A 21,976-nucleotide genomic window follows, 5' to 3' on the forward strand; every position below is an offset into this window, starting at 1 on the left:
AAGACTTGTAAGCTTGTGTTGTGTCCTTTGTTAACGTGTACATAAAATATCGTATTTTCCTTTTAATTAATAAACGTTACAGACAGACTCATTCATTAATGTCATGCCCTACTTAATAATAATTAAGGACCTTCTAATTAACAGTTTCATTGAATTATACTATATTACTTATTTATTTTGGACGTAATTTTTTTACGGACGATTATATATCATATGTCACCTTCATTTATCAATTTATGTGACTGTGGATAAATGAAAAGGAAACAGAAACACCTTAAGAATGATTTTTGGGCATATTTATTACTTATATTTTATAATAATAATAATAATAATGAGAAATGATGAATTAGGGACAACAGTGGTAGATATATATTTTAGGCATTGCAAGATATGGATGGATCAGTCGGGACCCAGGGCACGGACAATGCTGAGAGCAGTGTTGCAAAGCTGGCGAATCACACGGTTCCGGCGAATCATATCCACAGCGGAGCCGCCGTGTCCTTGCAAGCCGCCCGCGCAAGTGTCGATATCCGCAATGGCAGCCATCAGCCACGTCTTGATCTCGCCGAATTTATCCGACACCAACGAGTTCACGGAGTCATCGATCTGGTTCACCAGGTCCAAGTAGGCGTCGTCGCAGGTGGAGAGCCCGTCATCGATGGCCGGCTCCGCGATCGAGTCGTTCAGCAGCGCCTTGATCCTCTTCGACGCGGCGGTGGCGTTGTTGGCTATGGCCTTGAAAGTGAGGAAGACCAGCCCCTTCAGGTCGGCGGTCTGGCTCTCGGGGAAGGATTTGAGGAGCGATAGGCAGAACTCCTTGCGCGGCGATTCGGCGCAGGCCTTGTCGATCAGAGCGTGGCCGCCATGGGTGGGGGCAGGGGCAGGCGCAGGGGTGGAGACGGAGACGGGGGCGGAGGGGGCCGGAGCGGGGGAGTCGAGGCAGAAGGCAAGAGGGAAGAGGAAAACGAAGATGGTGAGGATAGTGGTCGGAGTATTCATCTTCTTTGTTTTTGCTCTTTCCTGATGGCAGCTATTGGCGGGGTGGTATTTATATATATGGAGGAATTTTGTTGGTTATTGTATTTAGAGGGGGTTGTTAGAGGTGGAGGGATTATGGCCACCCGTTGTTAAGCAGCTGCTGCATGGGCTTCGCCGCTGCTCAGCCTCAAGCCATATTCCGGCCCCATCTACACCTGTAAGCACAAACACAAATTTTCAACTAATTAATTAATTAATTAATTATTGTTATTTTTTCCTCATAATTAATTAAAGATATATATATGTGCCACGTACTAATTATTTTCTCTCTACTCGTGCATTTTTATATATATGAATCATATATATAATACACGTACCATCCCGAAAGAATTTTTTATTTGATTTTTATATGTCATGATGATTTTACTTTTACTGATGAAAACTTGTATTTGTAATAATATCATCATTCGCACATAACAATTGTTATCTATAAAGCTAAAAATTTTGCTACAATCAAAAGTTGTGCTGTTTTGGTTAATCAACATTCATTAATTATATTAATATCACAAGTCAAAAAAACAGAAAATATATAGAAATTTATTTTCCTTATTATTGCATAGTAATACTAGGAGTTTGATTATGGTATCATCAGTTATATATATATATATTATATCTTCAGAGGAGCTACTAATTACTATAGAATATAATAATATATGAACTCTTTAATTTTTTCTAATAAAGAGATATCCCGTCATGATTTTTAATATTATTCATTATTATATAAATAGTGTTAAAACTCATAAGTGATCATCATAACTTCTAATTATTAATTATATATATAACAAGGAAGGTCTGTATAGTAACAAGGAGATTAAGGACACCCGGAAAGAATAAACAAAATGGGGGAAAAGGAAAAATAAAAAATAAATAAAATGAGAAAGAAGGCAAAGGTTCTTGAAAGTATCCGAAGAGTGGAGAAGACCCTTCCGATTCATTTTACAGTTTTACATTTGCCACGTCAAGCAAAGTAACGCCACCTGTCCACATTCTACAACCCAAACGCCCCACATCAGTCTGCCCCGACCCCACCCGACTGTATCACCGAATTATCTTCGGTTCGGTGTGTGGTTCAGTTTCCCCATGAACCACCAATTCATGCAGCAGCAGCAGACCAGCCTTTACATTATCAGCTACTCCTTTTTGTCGTTATCATCGTCCCCATCCCATTATCGATCTTCCAACCCTTTACTATTATCCGACCCAGAAGCCACCTCTTTCGGGTTCATCCGACGGAGCTCAACTGTTATGCCACCCAATTCATCGCTAGGCGGCGGCGAAAAAGACGAACTCGAACTTCCCACTTGGCTTTCAACCTCATCACACGTCGATAACGATCCAGAACTCGACCCGGCCCAGGAATAGGACGTCTCGGGCACTGACTTGGCCGGTTCAATCCGTCTCCCGTCGACAAACCGAACCGGGGCTCTGCATAACGGGCAGTTGGAGTGAGAGTCGAACCACATGTCAATGCAATCGACGTGAAAGGAGTGACCGCACTTGGGAAGAATCCGGAACAGCTCCCCGTCCTCCAATTCCGACAAGCAAACGGCGCATTCAAGAGGCGAGACGTGGTCAGTGGACCAGTACAACACGGTTCGGAGGGACTTGATGACGGAACGATCGAGGCCTTCGCTTTCGCCGTCGGGGCCAGACCCGAAGTTGAAGACCAGGTAGTCGGAGCGGTGGCGGCGGCGCTGGTCCACCCAGCGGGCGTAGGAGTGGAAGAAGGCGATGATGAGGCAGACGGCCACCAGAATCACCAGCGAAATCAGCATCAGTTTGCCGTTGAATGCGTAGTAGCCGTTCGTTACTGACCCAGGGTTGCTTGGGATGCTCGCTGAATCCTTCTCCATATGGAACAGAACAGACTGCAGAGAGAGAGAGAGAGAGAGAGGAGAGTATCAGTGGAGAGACATGGAGGGAGGGATTTAAATGGAAAGGAAAAGGAAGAGGAAGCTTCCTGTTGAAGGTGACTGTTTGGATGATTGAGTTTATTGCGGTGGCACCCTGCTTCTACCCTTTTAATATACCGCGCAGCTTTGCTGCTTCAACTGTTTGTACCTCTGAACGTGTTTGTTTCTTTCTATTCTTTGCCCCAAACGGAAAACGGTGCGAGTTGTTCCCGGGAAGAACATTATTATATGTGGTGGGTGGGGATAACATAATATTGGTTGACCAAACAGGACGCTCTTAAGATGGAAAATGAACTGGTGCATCTATCCGTTACTCACAAGACAAGGAATACGACTGCGGTTTCTCCTCTTAAAGTTATTTTAATGTGATTTAATAAACGCATTAATTTCTTGGTCGTGGAAATGTTAATGAAGCCATTATCACATATCAAAAAGTTCACTTGGATCGATCTGCTTAAAAATTACATTCCCACTTTTTAAATTTTTAGTTTCATTATAAAATTTAAAACGTTTTTATTTTTTTTATAATTCAATTTCTCTTACAATTTTTAATCAAATTTTGTTAAAAAAAACTAACATAATGACTCATATAATGATCAATTTTGGTCACTATGACAAATTCTAATAATCATCAAGTTATTACGAAATCTAAAATTTGAAGGCTTGGTGATATAATTTACCCATTTGCAAGTTAAGGATTCTTTCGGCCCATAAAAAAAAAATGAAGAATCCACAAACGATGGCATCGGTCCGAACCATTGGGCCTTGCTGGGCAATCTCTAGAGCCCAGCACGATCGTAATTTTGGGACCAAAAAGGGCTTGAATTTTGGAGGCTTCAATTTTGGACATGAATATTAATATTTTATGTGATATTTTATAAATTTAATTATTTTCAATACGGACTACAATTATTTTTTTGCTATTCGAGATATAAAATATTTTAAATATTTCATAATATGAATTATAAAAAAGTAAGTATAATTTAAACTAAAATAATTTTATTCGTATATCATTATTATTATTATTATTATTATTAAGTGTCACACAAGATATTAGTATTATGCCTAAAAAAGTATTTTTATATGTCTTTTCCTTTGACTTTTAATGTAAATGATTTTTAATTTAACTTAGAGCTCCATGGTAGCAGCTATTGGAAGATGTAGTCAGCCACTGGGGGCAGAGTCCCTGAACCGAACGTATCCAATTCCTAATCGTACACGTTTCACCATCAATTTATATGTTCCCCTTTGACCCTTGAGGTGTTTGGAAAGCGTCCTAAAAGCAGTACAGACGCAATGCCAAAAATTACTAAACAATGGTGACTTGTTAATTTTAAATTAGTTTAATAATTTTTAAATATTAAACATTAATTATTACACATTAAAAATTACTAAACAAATTAACTGAATTTATTGGGAGATGCTATGAGGGACGAGTCTATTCATTAATCAATTTCATCTAATTTGAATAATGAATAAATACACTTCACCTAATTTGAAGAAGACCACTTGAAGGAGATTAGATGAAAAGCCGTTGTATCTAATCTCTCTTACATTCAATTATTAATTGAATTGGACTCCCAAACTAATAGTGATGTCCCAAAGTATTATAATTAGATTTATTTATCTTAAAATTAATTAAAGTAAAGTTTTTTTTATTAAGACAAAGAAACCAAGATGTCATAAACAAAGTCAAAGCTCATGAGCCTAGATGAGGTCCTCAAGACATTCGGGATGGCTAGGCCAAATGGGTTTTTTGTGGGACCAATGAGAGGATCCTGAAGAGTTTTCGAGGAAAAGGGCTTTAGGATCTTTGGGGAATAAGGTCTGGTCGTAGTCTGTAAGTTCAAAGGACGTCAGAAAGGCATGCAAAAGACTTCTTCACGTGGATCTTTCAATGCCTAATTCAAACAATAGTTCGAGAAGAATAAAAAGTGTGCAAGTAAATATTCAATGTATGTATGTAAAGTGTCTTTCGATGTCCCGAAGAGAGTGTTCTGGATGGAGTTCAGAGAAAGAAATAATACGGCTCCAATGATTTCGAAAAGATCCATTTACCTTAAAGGGGGTAAATATTTATAGACGATAGGTGAGATCTACGGTCAAGTCTTCGGACTTTTTCAAAAAATGCATCAAGGAAGTCAAAGGGTCTGGAGATGTTGTAACATCCTGATATTTTAAAAATAATAGTAATTAATTTTTATTTTAAAGATGATTTATTAAAAATTTATGGCATTGTGGAATTTAATGGAGAACATTAAATTTTAAATAGGGAAGTGATTGAAAGTTTTTGACATTTTTTAGATCTAAGTATAAGGTTAGAATTTGGGAGTTTATTTAGTATAAAACTAATTGTTGTAAAAATTATAATTAAAGGGATCTTGTAACCTAATGGCTACTTTTATACAAAAAGGGTTGATAGGTTTAAGGTTCGATCCTGTGGGAGTAAGGTTGGATTTTGTTTTGAACAAGGCTGTCCCACATTTCTTTTCAACTTTTCTTATTAAATTTGGAAAACTTTAACATGTCCTCTAAATTCAGAAAAGTTATAGGCATTTTTATCTGTGAAAGTTGCATGGAATTAGGTAAGAATTTTGGAAGATGTGGGCATTTTATTGTGGATAGTAATTAAATTTTCTAAAGTTGAAATGGCGTAAATTGTGCATAAATAGTCAACAAAAATCTAAAAATAGGGAATTAATTTGGAAGAAGCTGAATTAGCGTAAATGAAGAGTAATCTGGAAGCAGTGAATTTAAAGAGAGATTTGAAGGAGAAAACAACAAAAGTTATGGAGCAAAGTAAGTAAAATATATCTAGTATTAGATAAAATTGAGTTTAGTGGTACCTATTTAAATATTTTTTTACTTATTGTGTTTAATTGTTAATAGAGTAATTTTGTGGCGTGACATTGGTGATTCTAACGGCTTAGATGAACTGATTAAGAAAGAAAGCACACGTTATTTTGGTAAGAGTTTAATATATTCTCTATGTAAATTATTTTTGTCATGACTTGCATATAATAATAGGGGAGTGCCTAGGCATGAGGGTATGGATTTTTATTTGGACGAGACAAAACTCGTGTCAAGGTCCATAGAAAATCATAAGGGGCCACCAAGAATATGAGACAAGTGAGGTGAACGAGTCTGCATGCATGATTCATTTTATATTTATTTATGTTTGTCATGATTTATAATTTGCTATATTTACATATTACTTTTACCGTGTCCTTGAACTCACCCTTTATAAATAACTACAGATGATTCAAGTCCCTAATAGAAGGAAAGTAGTGATAATAGACGATTCACCAATGAACGTAGTTGACCACCCATGACAGGGTCTTTGTTATAATGCAAATTTATGAGTATTTTACATTTCTGGTTTATAATATATTTGTATGAGATAGATGATATGTTAAACTTATAGTATTTCATTGAAGAAATAATTTAATTGTAGAAAATTGAGCTCCCATCCCAAAGCCTTGTAAAGCATATACCTCGACCAAGACGCGAGTGCTCTCCGTTGCCTATGTTGTTTATGGGACTCGACTTTTTGAATGATCAAAGGTTGTAAAATTTGGATCCCACCCAAGGTGCCCTAACATGTAGAGCATAGTCGACCTTCAAATATGTCCAATGACCGTAGTTGTAATTGTGGGTTATGGTGGCACCTCAGATGTGGGACCAGGGGTGTCACAGATGTCTTTGGGGTTTAGGGGCCTCGATGGCTGTTTCCAAATGGTCTTGAAGAGGATTTCGGGGCCACTAGGTGATTTTGGTTTGAGAGACCCCAAAGGTGTCTCTGAACTTATGCAAAAATCAAGTTAGACCATCCCAGAGGGATCCATTGGAAGATTTGGGAGACTAGTTCCCCGAAAACTCTCCGAGAAGGTTAGATATATCAAGAAATAATTTAAGATTTAAAATTTTTTAGGACATCTCAAGACAAATAGAATTTATTTTCATCCAATTTCATTATGTAACAATCTCTTATTTTGGCGGCTTGTATGGCAATCCTTTATATAGTTAAGAAATAGGTTTTCCCCATGTCATAGGTTAGTTAGCAAGATTGAGTGCTATATCAGTGTCAATTCGGTAAGACATGAATTCGAATTTTCTTTTATGTCGAGACAAAGTTTTATGTTTGTGATTTATTTTTTTTTACGTAATCAAGGGTACGAGCATGGAGGGCCACACAAGCGCGATCAACCCAAGAAAGAGATTTTGAATTGGAATTTACATTCTTTAACATGAAATTATCTAACATGAATTGGAATTATCTAACATGAATGTTCAACAATCTCTTTTACATTCTTATCCGTTGGGGGCTTGTACGTTCTTATAAACTTTTATTGCTTTATTATAAAAATCTCCAGGAAGGTCGGCGAGTCTGTCTATTTCACTTTGGGTTTGGAGGAAAAAGTTTTCTATTGGCGTGGTTTACTAAGAAATTGTCATTAATTAAACGTCAATCATGTTTTCATAAAAGAAAATAAAAAGACAGACAAATCACAAGTCATTTTTAATTGTATTTAATAAGCTGTGCGTGAGCCGGCCGGCCGCCAGCCAGCCAGCCTGCCTGCCTGCCTGCTTGGAGAAGGTTATATATATATATATATATATATAAGTGCTATAAAAAAGACAAGACAAATCAAACAGATCTTTTTCCTAAGTCAATTTCAGATTCAGATGCTCTATCCATCCATTAAAAGTCAAAAATCCCTCAATACGTCCTTATCTCATGATCATTTAAATAAATAAATGTTTTTGCATTATTATTAAACTGATAATGATAATAATAATAATATAATCTTTTTGGGTCCTGCTTCCGACTTCCAGGCATTATTATACATCCAATCTAGAAAGAGTAGCAATCCACCAACGGAATTAACATTAGTGCAATCAAACAGTTAAGCTTTGAAGGCAAGATGGAGAGCATAGAGCATACAACCCTAAGCGTCAACGGCATTAACATGCACGTCGCCCAGTTAGGCTCTGGCCCCGCGGTGCTCTTCCTCCACGGCTTCCCGGAGCTCTGGTACTCTTGGCGCTACCAGATACTCTCCCTCGCCTCCAGCGGCTACCGGGCCATAGCCCCGGATCTCCGCGGCTACGGCGACACCGACGCCCCCCCTTCCGCCGACAGCTACACCGTTCTCCACATCGTCGGCGACCTGGTCGGCCTCCTCGACGCCCTGGGCCTCAGCAAGGTCTACCTGGTCGGCCACGACTGGGGCGCCATCATCGCCTGGTGCTTCTGCATTTTCCGGCCGGACCGCATCAAGGCTCTGGTCAATATGAGCGTGCCGTTTCAGCCCCGGCGACCTCTGGTTAAGCCTATGCCAACCTTCCGAGCTTTGCTCGGCGACGACTTTTATATGTGCAGATTTCAGGTGATTCCGTACCCAACACATCAAACTCTGAGATGAATTTTTACATTTGTGTGGAAAATTTCTGACAAACTGATGTTAGGGGGCTCTTAGGCAGTTGGGGAGATCGAAGAGGAATTCGCTCGAGTTGATACTGCGAAGTTGATGAAAGCATTTCTTTCCTCTCGAAATCCGCGTCCATTACAGTTTACCAAAGAGATGGACTTCAAGGCTGTTTTTGAAGCTCCAATCCCATTGCCGCCATGGTTGACGGAGGAAGACATCAATTACTACGCCAGTAAATTCAGCCGAACAGGCTTCACCGGCGGACTCAACTACTATAGAGCCATTGATCTGTACGTGTCCCATTACAAATTAGTTCTTTACCTATCCTAGTACTGCTTTCGCTCAAGTATGCTAATTAACTTAGGAGCTGGGAGCTGACGGCGGCATGGACGGGAGCACAGATAACGGTGCCGGTTAAATTCATAACCGGTGACCTCGACCTTGTCTACCATTTTCCGGGAGCCAAGGAATACATAGAAGACGGGGGGTTCAAGCAAGACGTGCCCAGCTTGCAAGAGTTGGTCGTCATGGAAGGAGTGGCTCACTTCCTCAACCAGGAAAAGCCCCACGAAATTAACGCTCACATTCTTGATTTCATCCAGAAGTTCTAAACTTCTAATCTACAGAAGGAGCAAGGCTTCATGCCCGAGTGAATTTTACTTTGTTTGAATAATGATGAACCATCGGAATAATCCCATTTCATCCCATCATCAACCATCTTTGAAAGAGGTTGCCCAGCTTCTTGAATCAAGATTTGAGTTCGTCCTATATATGGGGAATGCATTGCGTTCCCTCAAATACGAGTTTTGTTTAAAAGTCAGTATGTAAAAGATTCAAGTGCTCTCAAATAAATAGACATTTTTTCCCCAGAAATTAAATCCTGATCCCGACTAAGCTAAAATCGCCACAGAATTCCAGTTGTTCAACCTGATTCATAAGCGACTGGACACTAGCCAGCTGCGAGATATGAAATTGAGCGCTCTCTCTCTCTCTCTCTCTCTCTCTCGGTAGGTGAAATTGATAAATCGTTATTGATATGACATGGTAAAAAAAAGTGCCCAATAAAAATAATTAATTAATTAATAAACAACTCAACTCAAATTAACCGGGCCAACCCAGCAACATAAGGTCGTAGAAGATTTGCAGCAAGAGTCCTATACGGCCCATGGGCTGACAAAGAAGGCCGTGAGAAGGCCACCTCGAAGGGCACCCCCTCGGCCCAACCAAGGCAACCACAAGGGGCACCCCCGTGGCCCAGCCAAGGCAGCTGCGGGAGACCTCTCGTATGAGGCACCCCCAGCCCTACAACAGCGGCCGCGAGGCTGCTAGGGCCCCCGCAAAATGGCTGTGCCCAGGGCTGCCGTGCCCTAGAGCTAGGCTCAACGAGGGGCATCCTCGCCCCCGTGGCAGCTCTCTCGTCAAAACATTTTCTTGGATATGGGGAGTTTCACGCAACTCATAAACATCATCACTAAGATATAAATGTTATATATAAAAATTTTAATTCTGATTTATTTAAAATTATTTTATACAAAAAAAAAAAAAAAAAAACACATATCTAATGGGGTGAATTATATTTTACAATTTTTAACATTCTCAATGTTCAACTTAAGTATTGCAGTGTTTGTACAAAAATTTTTCGGCACCCTCTTAACTATTTTTTTTCTTGTGTACTCAAATAATCAGACAATAACAGTTTTAATCAAATAAATTTATTATTATGTTTTAACAACAATAATTATCATATAAAAGTTGGTTTGGAAGCTACTGAATTGGGCTATGTTTGCAAGGTCAAGTAGTAGTCTGCATTATTCGACTTGTGCTAATATGGCTACCGCCGCCCGCTAACTAACAAGCAAGAAAGGGTGGAGAACCTAGAAATCAGAAATTTTATACATACAAAAGCTTTGGTATTTGGTCTCTAGCGTTCAACTTCTTGGAGGAGGAGTCCGTAGCCAAATCAACAGTGCAGTTGTATTGAATGTTCATTTGTAAGACTCTGGTAACGCTAGTTGGAGTTGGAATTGGTCTTGGTCTTGCAAATGGGATTTATCTCAAGGTAATATTAATATATGCTCGATCAAGCAAATGGATATATAGAAACAGACGCTAGAGACAGATTTAGTATTTAGGCCACCAATGGCCTCGGTTCAGTAGTGCGGGAATAGAGCCACGAACAAAATCCAATCGATACTGGCAAATCCGAGGTTCAGATCATTATTATTCAACATTATTTATTCTCCTCCTCGAACATGTCTTCACAGCTAATTACAGCTCAACTAGCTTGAACCTTATTACCTTGAACGAAGACTGAAATCTACAAAAGGAACCATGCTTGCTAAGGCCAGATTCATAGATCTCTCAACTAGTTAAACTTGAATCGAAGTTGAGATAACAAAAGTTGGAAGCAGGTAAACTCCATATCAATAATCAAGCTGACGGTCTGTAAAATAAAATAAGATAAAACAAAATCAGAAATAAGCAATTAATTATCACAGTATTAGTTGTAGGCAGGATGATCCCAGATCAAGATTTTCATAAAGGAAATTGGCATTCCGTTTGAAAGGTAGAGATGGCATCCAAAAGTTCAACTGGAGTCTGGAGCAGTGGCTCAGAACCACATCTCTGCCATCTATTTTGCTTATTATAGATTTAAGAACAAAACCCATTTTTCTTTCACAACAACTACTGTCTTATTCCGCACATATATATCCACGCCAAGTAGGCTTACAGAAACAAAGCATGCGAGAAAACTACTAACTTGGGCTAGAACTTCTGGATGAAATCATAGATGTGGGCACTGACTTCCTCTGGCTTTTCTTGGTTGAGAAAGTGAGCTACTCCTTCCAATACAACCACTTCCTGCAAAAATGGGACATCTCGTTTGAAGCGACCACCATGTATATATTCCTTGGCACCTGGAGTAGTATAGGTCAAGTCTTCATCGCCTACGATAAATTTAACTGGCACCTTTATTTGGCATCCAGTCCATGCTGCTGTTAGTTCCCAATTACTGCAACAATAAGAAAGAAATTAGCTGGCTTGTAGATAAAGTCCATTCCACAACTGAAATCAGCATATGTTTGATGCCTCATCACCAACTCCAACTGGAAAGCTTGCATATTCTGATAATTGTCATTTATAGAAGTAAAGAAAAGTTAAACAAAATAGTAAAGCAAACTTACAGGTCCAAAGCTCGATAGTAATTCAGTCCACCAGTGAAACCTTTCTGATTAAATTTGGTTGCATAATAATTGAGATCTTCTTCTGTCAGCCAAGCTGGAAACGGGATATCAGTATCAGGTGAGCCACCAAACCCAACACTTTTAGGTACGCAAAAAGGACCTGGTGTGCGAATTGTTAGAAACCTTTTTATCAGTTTCGCAGTGTCAAGACGAGCAAACTCATCTTCAGCCTCTCCAGGTTCCTAAAGCAAAGTAAAGCACATTTTTTAAGATGGCGGACCAAGAGCAAGAACCATTTAGTGCTCGTCCAGGTACTGACAGGGCAAATGTAACGTTGTGATCGATAAACATTCTGAGACTTCAATTCACCAAGGAATATATAAGAATAACTGTACTTCAACTCTGTCATTCATATAGATGACAACAAAAGATTTGCATGGAGTTCATATTAAACCAGTACGGTTAGCACACAGATAAAAAGAGCATTCACAGATGCACAAACAACTTTACCTGACTTGGTGGCATTAACCCTACTTTAAGTGGAAAGCAAACACAACCCATTTTTGTCACGAAGAATTTCTTATGCAAGGCCATAGTGAGTCGATTTATCCAGAGACAAATGTAAATTAGAAGAAAAAGACAATCTCTACCGTCAGCCTTTACTACCTAACGGCCATTAAATGCTATCATAGAGTAAATGTTTGCAACAGAGTCTCTCTTAATTGTCACCATTCAATTTGCAAATCCAAATTCCAGCTATTCAAATCTTGTTTTGATGAAGTAGGAGTTAAAGCTATTTCCGAAATTGAGCAAATTAACCTCCAATCCACAAGCCGCATCAAGAAGATTTGCAAAGTTTTTCAACTTTCAATCCAAAATGTCCCCATTTTTTTTTTTTTTTTTTGCTAGCATAAAAAGCTTCAATATTTCAAGGAATCTAACTCAAGACGAATTTCCAAAGAAGGATAAAAAGTATAATTTCTCAAAGACCTTTCTGGAAAATGAAATATTTGAATAGAATAAGGCCATTCAAACATATTAGGAGAAAAGATTCATACAGAAACAAAATTTCCAGAAATTAGTAAAGTTTGCAATGGAGGACATATACAGAGAAGTATGTCAAATGTCGCTATTCCAGCTAAATTGGACAGTAGCGTTAGCCATTCAATGCGAAACACTTCACATACAATTCAAATGATTTTATTGGCAATAACAGCTCCTATAAAATGGGCGAGCTTGTAACCGAAAACCAGGCAGCAGTCAGTTGTTCGTGTTTTCGATTAGTCAACATAAGAGTCAAATTAATTGAACGAAATCCATAAGCACTTTAGACGATGAAACTTTAATAGCAGCATAATTTAGGCAAAATCAAGGATAACACGGTGAAAAGATTAAAAAGAAAGAAGAAGATTAAATTGAATCAGTAAGTGAGTGGTCACCTGAAATCTACAGATATAGAAATCGTTGCCAAAAGCAGCTCGCAAGGACGGTATAGGTTTTCTCGAAGGGTTTCTAGGGTTGAAGGCGACGCTCATGTTGACCAGGGCCTTGATTCGGTCGGGCCGGAACAAGCAGAAGTACCAGGCGATGGCGGCTCCCCAGTCGTGACCAACCAGGAAGACTTGGTCGAGGCCGAGCGAGTCGAGGAGGGACACGAGGTCGCCGACGATGTGGAAGGCGGTGTAGCTGGTGGCGGAAGGCGGCGCATCGGTGTCGCCGTAGCCGCGCAGGTCCGGCGCGATGGCGCGGTAGCCGCGGGAGGAGAGGAAGAGCATCTGGTGGCGCCACGCGTACCAGAGCTCCGGGAAGCCGTGGAGGAACAGAACCGCCGGGCCGGAGCCTAACTCGGCGACGTGCATATTTATTCCGTTCACAGAAGCAGTGCTGTGCTGTATCTTCTCCATCTCTCTCTCTCTCTCTCTCTCTCTCTCTCTCAGAGTCTTCTGTTTCCCTTTCCGAGCAGTACGACTACTATGCGCTTTGGCTTTCTGAAGTTTCAGCACAGCCCATCCATCCACCGAACGGCGCAGGATCAGAAACGAAAGCCTGTTGAAGGTTCCGTGAATGGAAAAAAATTTAATATTAGGATTCTGGTGATCGTGACAAATCCATCTATCTATCTCATGGGGCATGGCCTGCAGCCTGCCGCTGACTCATTCACATTGGCAACAAAATAAATAACTTTTTTCATATTTTATAATTATTATTATGTTATTTTCAGGGCAAGCTGATGCCATCATCAAATGATTCTAAATTTTGAGATTTTCTTTCTTTTTAATCAACGATAACTTGCAAGTACTTGCGTATCTTAAAAAGTAATTATTATGTTCATTTATTTATTTTACATTACATGCTATCAATGTAATACTTAAGTAATATTAGTTCGTGTTTGATTGTATATATTTATCATGAAAAATATGTAATTATTATATATTTTTTATAAAAAAATAATCAAATATTCTTAACTTTTCTATGAAAAAATATGTATAGTACAAATATTTAAAACTTCTTTCTATGAAATTCATTTTTAAAGGGGGTAGGGTGGTTTTTATTTTTTAGATAATATTACCTAGAATTAAATTCTAAATAATGTAATCAAACATATCTGATAGTATGAAAAATGTCACATCCAAAGAATTGAATTTCATCTTTAATGTTTGACATACTATATTTTCATGAAATTGAATTCTATAGTACAATCATTAAAGCATATTTTTTTTTGGTCTATTTTTCATAAAAAATTCCATGATATAATCATTACAGGTTAGATGCTTTCAATTGTTGGAGGTAGATGCCAATGATTGCATTTACTCAATTGCATATACAATTATAGAGAAAAAAAAAATATTATTGGTTGAAGATGGTTTGTGAAGTATTTAGGAAGGATCTTAAAATCACAAATTATAATAAGTGGACGTTCATGACTGATAGACAAAAAGGGCTGCATAATATGCTTGATGAGTTGTGTCCACATGCTGAGCATAGGTTTTGGGTGAGATGTATGTATTCTAATTTTTTTAAGAGTGACTTCAAGAGAAAAATACTTAAAAGACTACTTGTGAAGAGTAGCAAAGTGAACTTCTGGTGCAAATTATACGTTTTGGATGGTAGAAATAAAGAAGAAAAACCCAAGGGCATACAGTTAGCTAATGGATAAACCACCAAATGAGTGGAGCAAGTCTCAGTTCTCAACCAAAATAAAATGTGACATCCTACTAAACAATTTGTATGAATGTTTTAATGCTGATTTTGATAATGCTGGTGTCCATTCAAAAGGAATGCATTATTAATAGAATTCACTCAAAAATGGATAAGGTGAGAAAATATGTTGGAGCACTGTGCCCCAAGATTATGGAAAGGTTGGATAAAAACATGGTAGTAGATATATTGTGTGAGGGTGAATGGTTTGGAGACTCATAATATGTAGTTTCATGTAGATCAGATAAGTAGATGGTTGATTTGAAAAAGCACACGCGTATGCAGAAAGTGGGATCTCAAGGACATTCCTTGTAAACATGGGATCTTTGTCATTTTGGATAACGAAAAGATTCAATTAACTTTATAGACATGTGTTACTCGGTGGAAACATACATGAAAACGTACAATTAATATTGTTAACTCAATTAATAGTAAGAAAATTTAGCCTTTGGTTGAAATAACTCCAATAAAAACACAAGTTTAGTATCAACCTGCTAGAGACAATAAACAAATAAAAAAGATAAAGTAATCAAAAGAGGTTATGATTTATCATTCACGGGGCAAACCAAAAGTAAAGAAGAAGGGTAGGGTGTATATGATTTGTAGTTTATGTGGATTAGAGGGCCACAACAAAAGGTACCAGGCTAGGAAGGACGAGTGTGATTTTGTGCTTTGGGGGCCTTTTTTGTTAATTGTAACCCCCAAATCACTTGGGGTTACGTTCACCCTCATTAAAGAGGGTGAACAAAATCACACTCAGGAAAGATGCCCCAACAAGAGGAGTGCGATTTTGTTCACTCCCTTTAACGGGTGAATATTACCCTCACAAAAATTGTGAGGGTGAAAAAACAACGGAATGGCAATCAATTAATTTAGACCGTTCTGTTGCTTTTTTCACCCTCACAATTTTGTGAGGGTGATGTTCACCCGTTAAAGGGGTGAACAAAATTGCACTCCAACAAGAGAGGTATATTAGCCTATATAATATATAGTTTTAGATTATTATTATTATATTCATTTCTTACATTTATTTTTGATTTAATTACAGAATTGGTATGATATTTCAGTTGAACGTGTCATCCCAAAAATATCAAGCCAGCACACAATAGGAAATGTAATTTATTCCTTTAATTTATACTATCTATCTACTTGTATCCATTTAGCTACTCTTTGTATCACTTCTTTTCTTTTTAAAAAGAAAAAAATTTAAGATATTAATATCAGTTCTGAAGCTTTCTTTTATTTCTTATGTTCCATATTTTTCTCTGTTATGTTATTTCTTCTTTATTATGCCAAAAAAGGGTATAACATCTAGACAAAAAAAAAAAAAAAATGTGTGAAAATTGGAATGATTGGATTGTTTGTTTGACATAATGCATCATATGGATCAAGTTGGTGGGTTGCATGTTTTTGAAAACTGTCATTCATGGCCAAGCATACTGTACTTAGCATTTGTGAATAATGAAAAAGTGATAAAGATCATAAGATGCATTCAGTGCCTTTATCATGTGCAAAGAATTTCTAGATGAAAAATGCTGCTTTTATAGAATTAATAATTTAATAGTTGTAGTTTTGTAATTTTTAACAATTTTGTATGGGCTTGAAGAAGAATGGACTAACTTGGAAAAGAATAAGATGGGAAAACATAAGCCGAGAGCTGTATGGAAGAGAAGACAGCTTAGCTCAATGGGTTAGTGGTTTGAGCTTTGAAGATTAAATTGTTTGGGCAATTGGGATGAGGTGTTTACGATTCGTGTGAACAAAGCAATATTGTGTCATTCATGTTCCCATCTCAACCGACAACAAACAGAAAGACCCAGCCATCTGTCATCAACACTAAACCTAATTATTGTTGGTTAATTAAAAAGAGGATGGAAGACAGCATCAATTCAGAAACTGCAAAATGAAAGAAGCAGCCATCTTCCCTCTCATTCCCCATGTCTGATCAATGCTTTTCATCAATTCAAGAGTGTCGTCAATCTCAAGCATTCGTTTGCTGCACGTGGTTGTTGCCCTAAAGCTTAAAAATTAATTCCAAGATTCAAAAAGAACATGATGAAGAAAAAGCCTTTACAGGGGGTACTTAAATCATCTCATCACCAGTCAATTTCAGAATATATGTCCATGTACACACCTAAAATTAGAAGTTACAACTCTTCATCATCAAGTGTGGACCTTGTAATGGGTATTGACCACCTCCCCAGGTGAGTAGTGTAATTTATGCACCTGACAACCCCTTTTCCCGCAGCTCCGTCAGGGAAGTCGATGACTCTAATACTACCTGCGTCGAGATGAAACAATCCCAGCCAGTCTTCAACGGCGGCAACAGTCAATGGAGGTGGCGACAACTGCGTCCGAGGCAAACGATAGCCACTGCAAACCAGATTTGCTGATACCAGCAGCTTCAACGGCGGTGACCATTGATGGAGGTGGCGGCAGCATTTGTGTCGGAGGTGAATGGCAGCGGACCGCAGGCAACATCCAGGGGGCGCGGGGGGGAGAGATTTATGAAAATTTAGTAGACACGTGACAGCTTTTAATTAACAATTAATGCACAATTAACCTATATCAACGTCAGATGTAATTTTCGTTTAACCTGTGTACAACTGTTAGCCTCAACCAATGATGAGCTAACGATTAACACACGTACAACCGTTAGCCTCAACTAACGATGAGCTAACGAGTGAGAATAAGAAACCAAAAGATGAGTGAGCAACAAATAATATTTTAAAATTCAGTAAGACATTACGATAAATACTTGGTTTCACTTCCATCAATTGAAATGCCAAAACAGACATAATAAGTCTCCATAAACATCTCAAACCTCAAGCTTCATTGTCTACTTACTCAGGGGGAAAACTGCTAACCAAAGATAATGACAAAAACAAGCTACAGATATTCCATTGTCTGAAGCTAAAAGAAATGGACCATGATGAAAAAAACAAGGAAAAAGGTAGATATAGTGTTTGACAGATCACTTTGTGTAGCGATCATTGTTTGAAACTTAAACCTTGAAGCCTCTGCTGTTCCTCCTGCCTCTAGCCATCTCAAACTTCCTTCCCTTGGATCGCACGTAAGGCTTTGTGTGGCTGTGTGGCACACCAGGAGCCTTACCAAAGTGTTTCACTGCTTCACGAGCATTCTTAGGTCCTCGAAGGAGTACCTGTCTCACATTACCACAAAAAGGTGAAAATTTTATTAGTTCTCCCAGACCATGGAAAAAAAGAAACATACTCAATCCACTAATTCTGCGTAAAACATTGAGACCACAAAAGCAAGAGAAACCTCCAAGATTCCACATAGAATTTAAAAGAAATGGAAGGTCGTAGACATAAAATTCCCCACTCAAATTGCAGGGTAGCTAGCCGAATAAGAGATTAGTCCCACCTCCAAGCTATCTAGGCCACTCGCATTTTCTTTCTTTCTTTCTTTCTTTTTTTCGGGGGTACTTTATTGAGATAAGGTTACCTCCAGAATTTTAACCCACCAACTCTCAAGTGGACCTAAACAATTAGCCAATAAATAAACAGTAATTACAGATTTTCCATAAAACAGTAACCCCATCACTTTTACAGGAAGACTACCAAAAAGAAATAGTAGAACAAAGCAGATTATAGCTCGTTCCATTGTCATTCAAAATGTCAGTGTTGAATACTAATTTAGGAGGGTATAGCAAATAGCACAAACAAAAATAGGCAAGCAACTCAAACATTGGCCATGAACTGTTGTCATAAGAACATCTTAAATTGCTAACGGGCACATCTAGGACATCTGGATTTTTTCCCAAATTTGCAAAATTAACTAGGAATTAAGATAATCCAGCATAGACTAGTGATTTTAACCACAATGCAAGAGAAAAAACAACAAATATGATTAAAACACAAACCGTATTCTGCCCAAGCGGAGCTCTGAGTGCCAGCTGATCAAATGTCAAGCACTCACCACCTGCCTTCTCAATTCTAGCCCTAGCCCTCTCTGTGAACCTCAGTGCAGTTACCTTTAGTGCAGGGACTTCGTATACCCTAACATCATCGGTAATGGTCCCAACAACCACAGCAATCTTATCCTCCTGGAATCAAAACAAGGATCAATCACCCAGAATGATGTAAGAAGAAAAAACTTTGCAAGCTACTGCAATAATTCCTTTTGGGAAGTGGGAAATGATGCAGCAAATTAAAAACAATTAGACCCCATCTAGTGCTTTGTGAAGAACAACCAAAGAATACTCAATCTAGGGAAGAAACTGAGCAAACTTATATCAGAGATGAAACCACGTTAAACTTAATTAGTCAATTTTCTTTGCATTCTATCATCCATAATGAGATCCAAATATACCTAATTTTTCCATTTATTGTCATCTAAAATCTAATGAAAGGCCTTCTTTCTTCGGTAAGTGGTTGATTATTATTGAAAAATAATCAGGAAAATAAAATAGTACAAAATATAAAATATCATGTTTAATGTTTCTATTATAGATTATAATTTGCACTATATCTCTTCACGGGGAAAAAAATTAAAAGAAACTACCATTACTTCTGTAAATGAATTTTTTTTATATTTTCCACCCACAAACCCCAGCTCCAAACAGGGTGAAGGAAAGTAAATTCGCTATCCTTCTCTCTTCACGTTTGCATATACAAATTCAAGACTCGGAAAAAAAACCGAGGGTAGAGAAGAGAGATACGAAGAAACAAAACAATGTACCTTTCCCTGCATGAAAGTAACCAAGCGGGAGAGGGAGACAGGAGGCTTGTTGATCTTGCTCATGAACAGCCGCTTCAGTATCACCGCATTGAACTTGCTTCCCGTCCTCCTCACGAGAAATCGATACAACTGGTAACAGATCGAACATCGCCGTTATCATCAAAGAAAAAAAAAAAAACGAAACGCAAACATATCTTATTGTCGATTTATAAGAAAGAGATGGGAATCGGTGCCTTGACAAGAAGCTTGAGGTAAATATCCTGGGATTTTGGGGCAGTCCTCTTGGTCTTCTTGCTCTTACCACCTGCTTTCAAATCGATACCCTAATCACAGGAATTCCAAAACAACGTCAGGAGAAACAGGTGAGATAGAACGTTATAGCTTTCAGAAATGCGACGCTACCATGGCTGTTGGTGTTGGAGCTGGTGCTGCTGCTGCTCCGCCGCGACGACGCCTTCTATTCTATCCAAATGACTTCTGATGGCGCTAGGGTTTTGTACCTGTAAGACCTCTTATTCTGGAAGGAGAGCGAGAAATGTTAGGGTTGTAATTCAAGCTGGGCTTGAATAAAGGTTGGGCTTTTCCCACTAGAAAGCCCAAAGTCCTAAATTGGTCTAATGGGGTCACGCGTGTTTTTTATTTGATCTATGTTGTATTTGTCATTTAACTCTATTTCAGAATGTGTGCAAAATTCTAAAAAAAATAAAAAATCAATTTAATGTTTTTCACTTAATTTTTATTTTTCATCATATTTTATACAAAATATATCACTATAAATGTGAAGGCATTAATTATTTATAAAGAACAATATGTACGTATTTATTAAGAAAAAGCAAAACAATACAAATAAAAACAATTGTGTATGTAAAATTTCAATTAATAATTGTATTCACTAACAAAAAGAAAAATCAATTAAAACTTTCAATTATTGGACTGATATTTTACTTCAATAATTTAATAATAAATTGAGTAATATTCGAAGTTCATGTATCGTATCTTTATCGAAAGAAACTAAGATGATCATGTGTCATTACGTTCTTTACCTATAATCACTATATACCATTATCTATTTTTTATATCCTATTCTCTAATAAGAATGCAATACAGTATTATCATTTGTGACTTATAATATTATTCTAATAAATAAGACATTAATTTGTTTTTGTGATTAAAAGTTATGAATTAATTAAATTTTATACCTATTTACAGATAAATTAAAATTTTGTTTGAATTTATGAATTGATTAGATTTAATGATTATTTATTTAATTTTATTTACCCGTACCAAATTATCAATTAGCACCACTTTTTCTCCATTTTCAGTGAAATTAACCGTTGAAAAAAAATTATCCGTTGCAGTGTTGAGGCCGACATTGCCAGTTGGAGGAGCGCGGGGCCATAAATTACCTAAAATAAAAATAGCTGCAAATCACTTGTAACGGCACTGTGTTGAGTTTGGGACCGTTCCTGCCAAGAGCATCAACAGTCAAAAACCCCACGGCATTCAACAAGACAGCAAGCAAGCGAGCAATGATTCTTCAAGTTTAGCAGTGGCGATCAGGTTACCTAGCTTCGCGCTGTTCGAGCGAGCGACAGGAGAATTGCAGAAGGAATGGCGGCGCCCAGAACAGTTAATGGGTGTGGGAGACCAAGCGGTGGCCACTGTAAGCATCTTTAATCCACCCCTCAATTTGCTATGTCCAAGGTTTTACTCTCTCTCCTCCTCCTCCTCCTCCTTGCTCCGTAAAATTTGAATTCGGCTTATGAGCGGTCAATGGGAGGCCAGAGTACAATTGATCGCCCGGGAATTTCTTTCCAAGTCTTTGTTGCCTCAATTACACTGAATTTATGGCCGCGTCAGAAAACTGATACATTTCAGAGAGATTAGAAGAAACTCAGAAAGTAGATATCCGCCACCCCCAAGTCGTTTTCATTCAACTCTCCTTTCTTTTATTTATGTTCAACTCTATCCCTTGTTGGTTCGGTGCTATAATTATTGCTGTTATAAATAGAATTGTACGTTATTTTAAAGGTTTTTCCATAGAAAACCCCTTTATCTGGCAGATTATTGCTCACTCTGATAAAGAGGGGGGGAAACCAGAACTCAGAGAGGTTGGACCCTTCAAGTTTGATATTGCATGACTTTCTCCATCAGTTATCATCTCAAAATATTAGGCTGCGACTTGTTCATTCCTAAAAGAAGATGACTATTTTAACAACTAATTGAAAAAACACTAATATATTAATAAAAATAACCTAAACTATTTTAAGGTAAGCGAGAAGTGGAGAAACCCGACTTCTATTTTCCCACGCACACAGGGTATAACTGTTACTAAATGAAGGAAAGGAAACAGATAACTATTAAAGTGAACTGCAGAGAAAAATATTGGAAGGAAGCTATATCTTATTCATGATAGAAAAGCCTTTATATAGGCAATACATTCAACAGAATCAACAAAATAATAGCAACTACATCATCCCTCTATCTGCTGTAACTAAATCCTAAA

The 21,976-nt window shown here is 37.9% G+C and overlaps 5 protein-coding genes across 6 annotated transcripts; 1 reads left to right on the forward strand and 4 right to left on the reverse strand.

Annotated features, from left to right (window-relative positions):
• Positions 1-244: 244 nt before the first annotated feature.
• On the reverse strand, positions 245-1,035 carry LOC127788997 (cell wall / vacuolar inhibitor of fructosidase 2). Its single transcript, XM_052317722.1, has one exon. The coding sequence runs from the start codon at positions 997-999 to the stop codon at positions 400-402; it is 600 nt and encodes a 199-aa protein (XP_052173682.1). The 5' UTR covers positions 1,000-1,035; the 3' UTR covers positions 245-399.
• Positions 1,036-1,839: 804 nt separating this feature from the next.
• Positions 1,840-3,236, reverse strand: LOC127813843 (RING-H2 finger protein ATL5-like). Its single transcript, XM_052354936.1, has one exon. The coding sequence runs from the start codon at positions 2,889-2,891 to the stop codon at positions 2,205-2,207; it is 687 nt and encodes a 228-aa protein (XP_052210896.1). The 5' UTR covers positions 2,892-3,236; the 3' UTR covers positions 1,840-2,204.
• Positions 3,237-7,785: 4,549 nt separating this feature from the next.
• Positions 7,786-9,285, forward strand: LOC127811323 (uncharacterized). Of its 2 annotated transcripts, XM_052351073.1 has the most exons (3): positions 7,792-8,341; positions 8,432-8,673; positions 8,748-9,285. In XM_052351073.1, exons 1-3 carry the CDS (start codon positions 7,877-7,879, stop codon positions 8,992-8,994), a joined length of 954 nt encoding a protein of 317 aa, XP_052207033.1. In that variant the 5' UTR covers positions 7,792-7,876; the 3' UTR covers positions 8,995-9,285. The 2 variants fall into 2 exon arrangements, with proteins under 2 accessions (XP_052207040.1, XP_052207033.1); XM_052351080.1 differs by lacking the exon at positions 8,748-9,285 and having other exon boundaries at positions 7,786-8,341; positions 8,421-8,615.
• A 1,193-nt stretch (positions 9,286-10,478) lies between these two features.
• LOC127791868 (uncharacterized) lies at positions 10,479-13,675 on the reverse strand. Its single transcript, XM_052322025.1, has 4 exons — positions 13,008-13,675; positions 11,569-11,810; positions 11,145-11,396; positions 10,479-10,826 (listed from the first exon to the last, which is right to left on the reverse strand). Exons 1-3 carry the CDS (start codon positions 13,470-13,472, stop codon positions 11,150-11,152), a joined length of 954 nt encoding a protein of 317 aa, XP_052177985.1. The 5' UTR covers positions 13,473-13,675; the 3' UTR covers positions 10,479-10,826; positions 11,145-11,149.
• A 3,836-nt stretch (positions 13,676-17,511) lies between these two features.
• On the reverse strand, positions 17,512-20,035 carry LOC127793556 (60S ribosomal protein L18-2). Its single transcript, XM_052324312.1, has 5 exons — positions 19,873-20,035; positions 19,704-19,793; positions 19,471-19,599; positions 18,653-18,835; positions 17,512-17,929 (listed from the first exon to the last, which is right to left on the reverse strand). Exons 1-5 carry the CDS (start codon positions 19,873-19,875, stop codon positions 17,771-17,773), a joined length of 564 nt encoding a protein of 187 aa, XP_052180272.1. The 5' UTR covers positions 19,876-20,035; the 3' UTR covers positions 17,512-17,770.
• Positions 20,036-21,976: the final 1,941 nt, after the last annotated feature.

Source organism: Diospyros lotus, chromosome 1 (genome assembly GCF_014633365.1).
Source record: "Diospyros lotus cultivar Yz01 chromosome 1, ASM1463336v1, whole genome shotgun sequence".
Lineage (NCBI taxonomy): Eukaryota > Viridiplantae > Streptophyta > Magnoliopsida > Ericales > Ebenaceae > Diospyros > Diospyros lotus.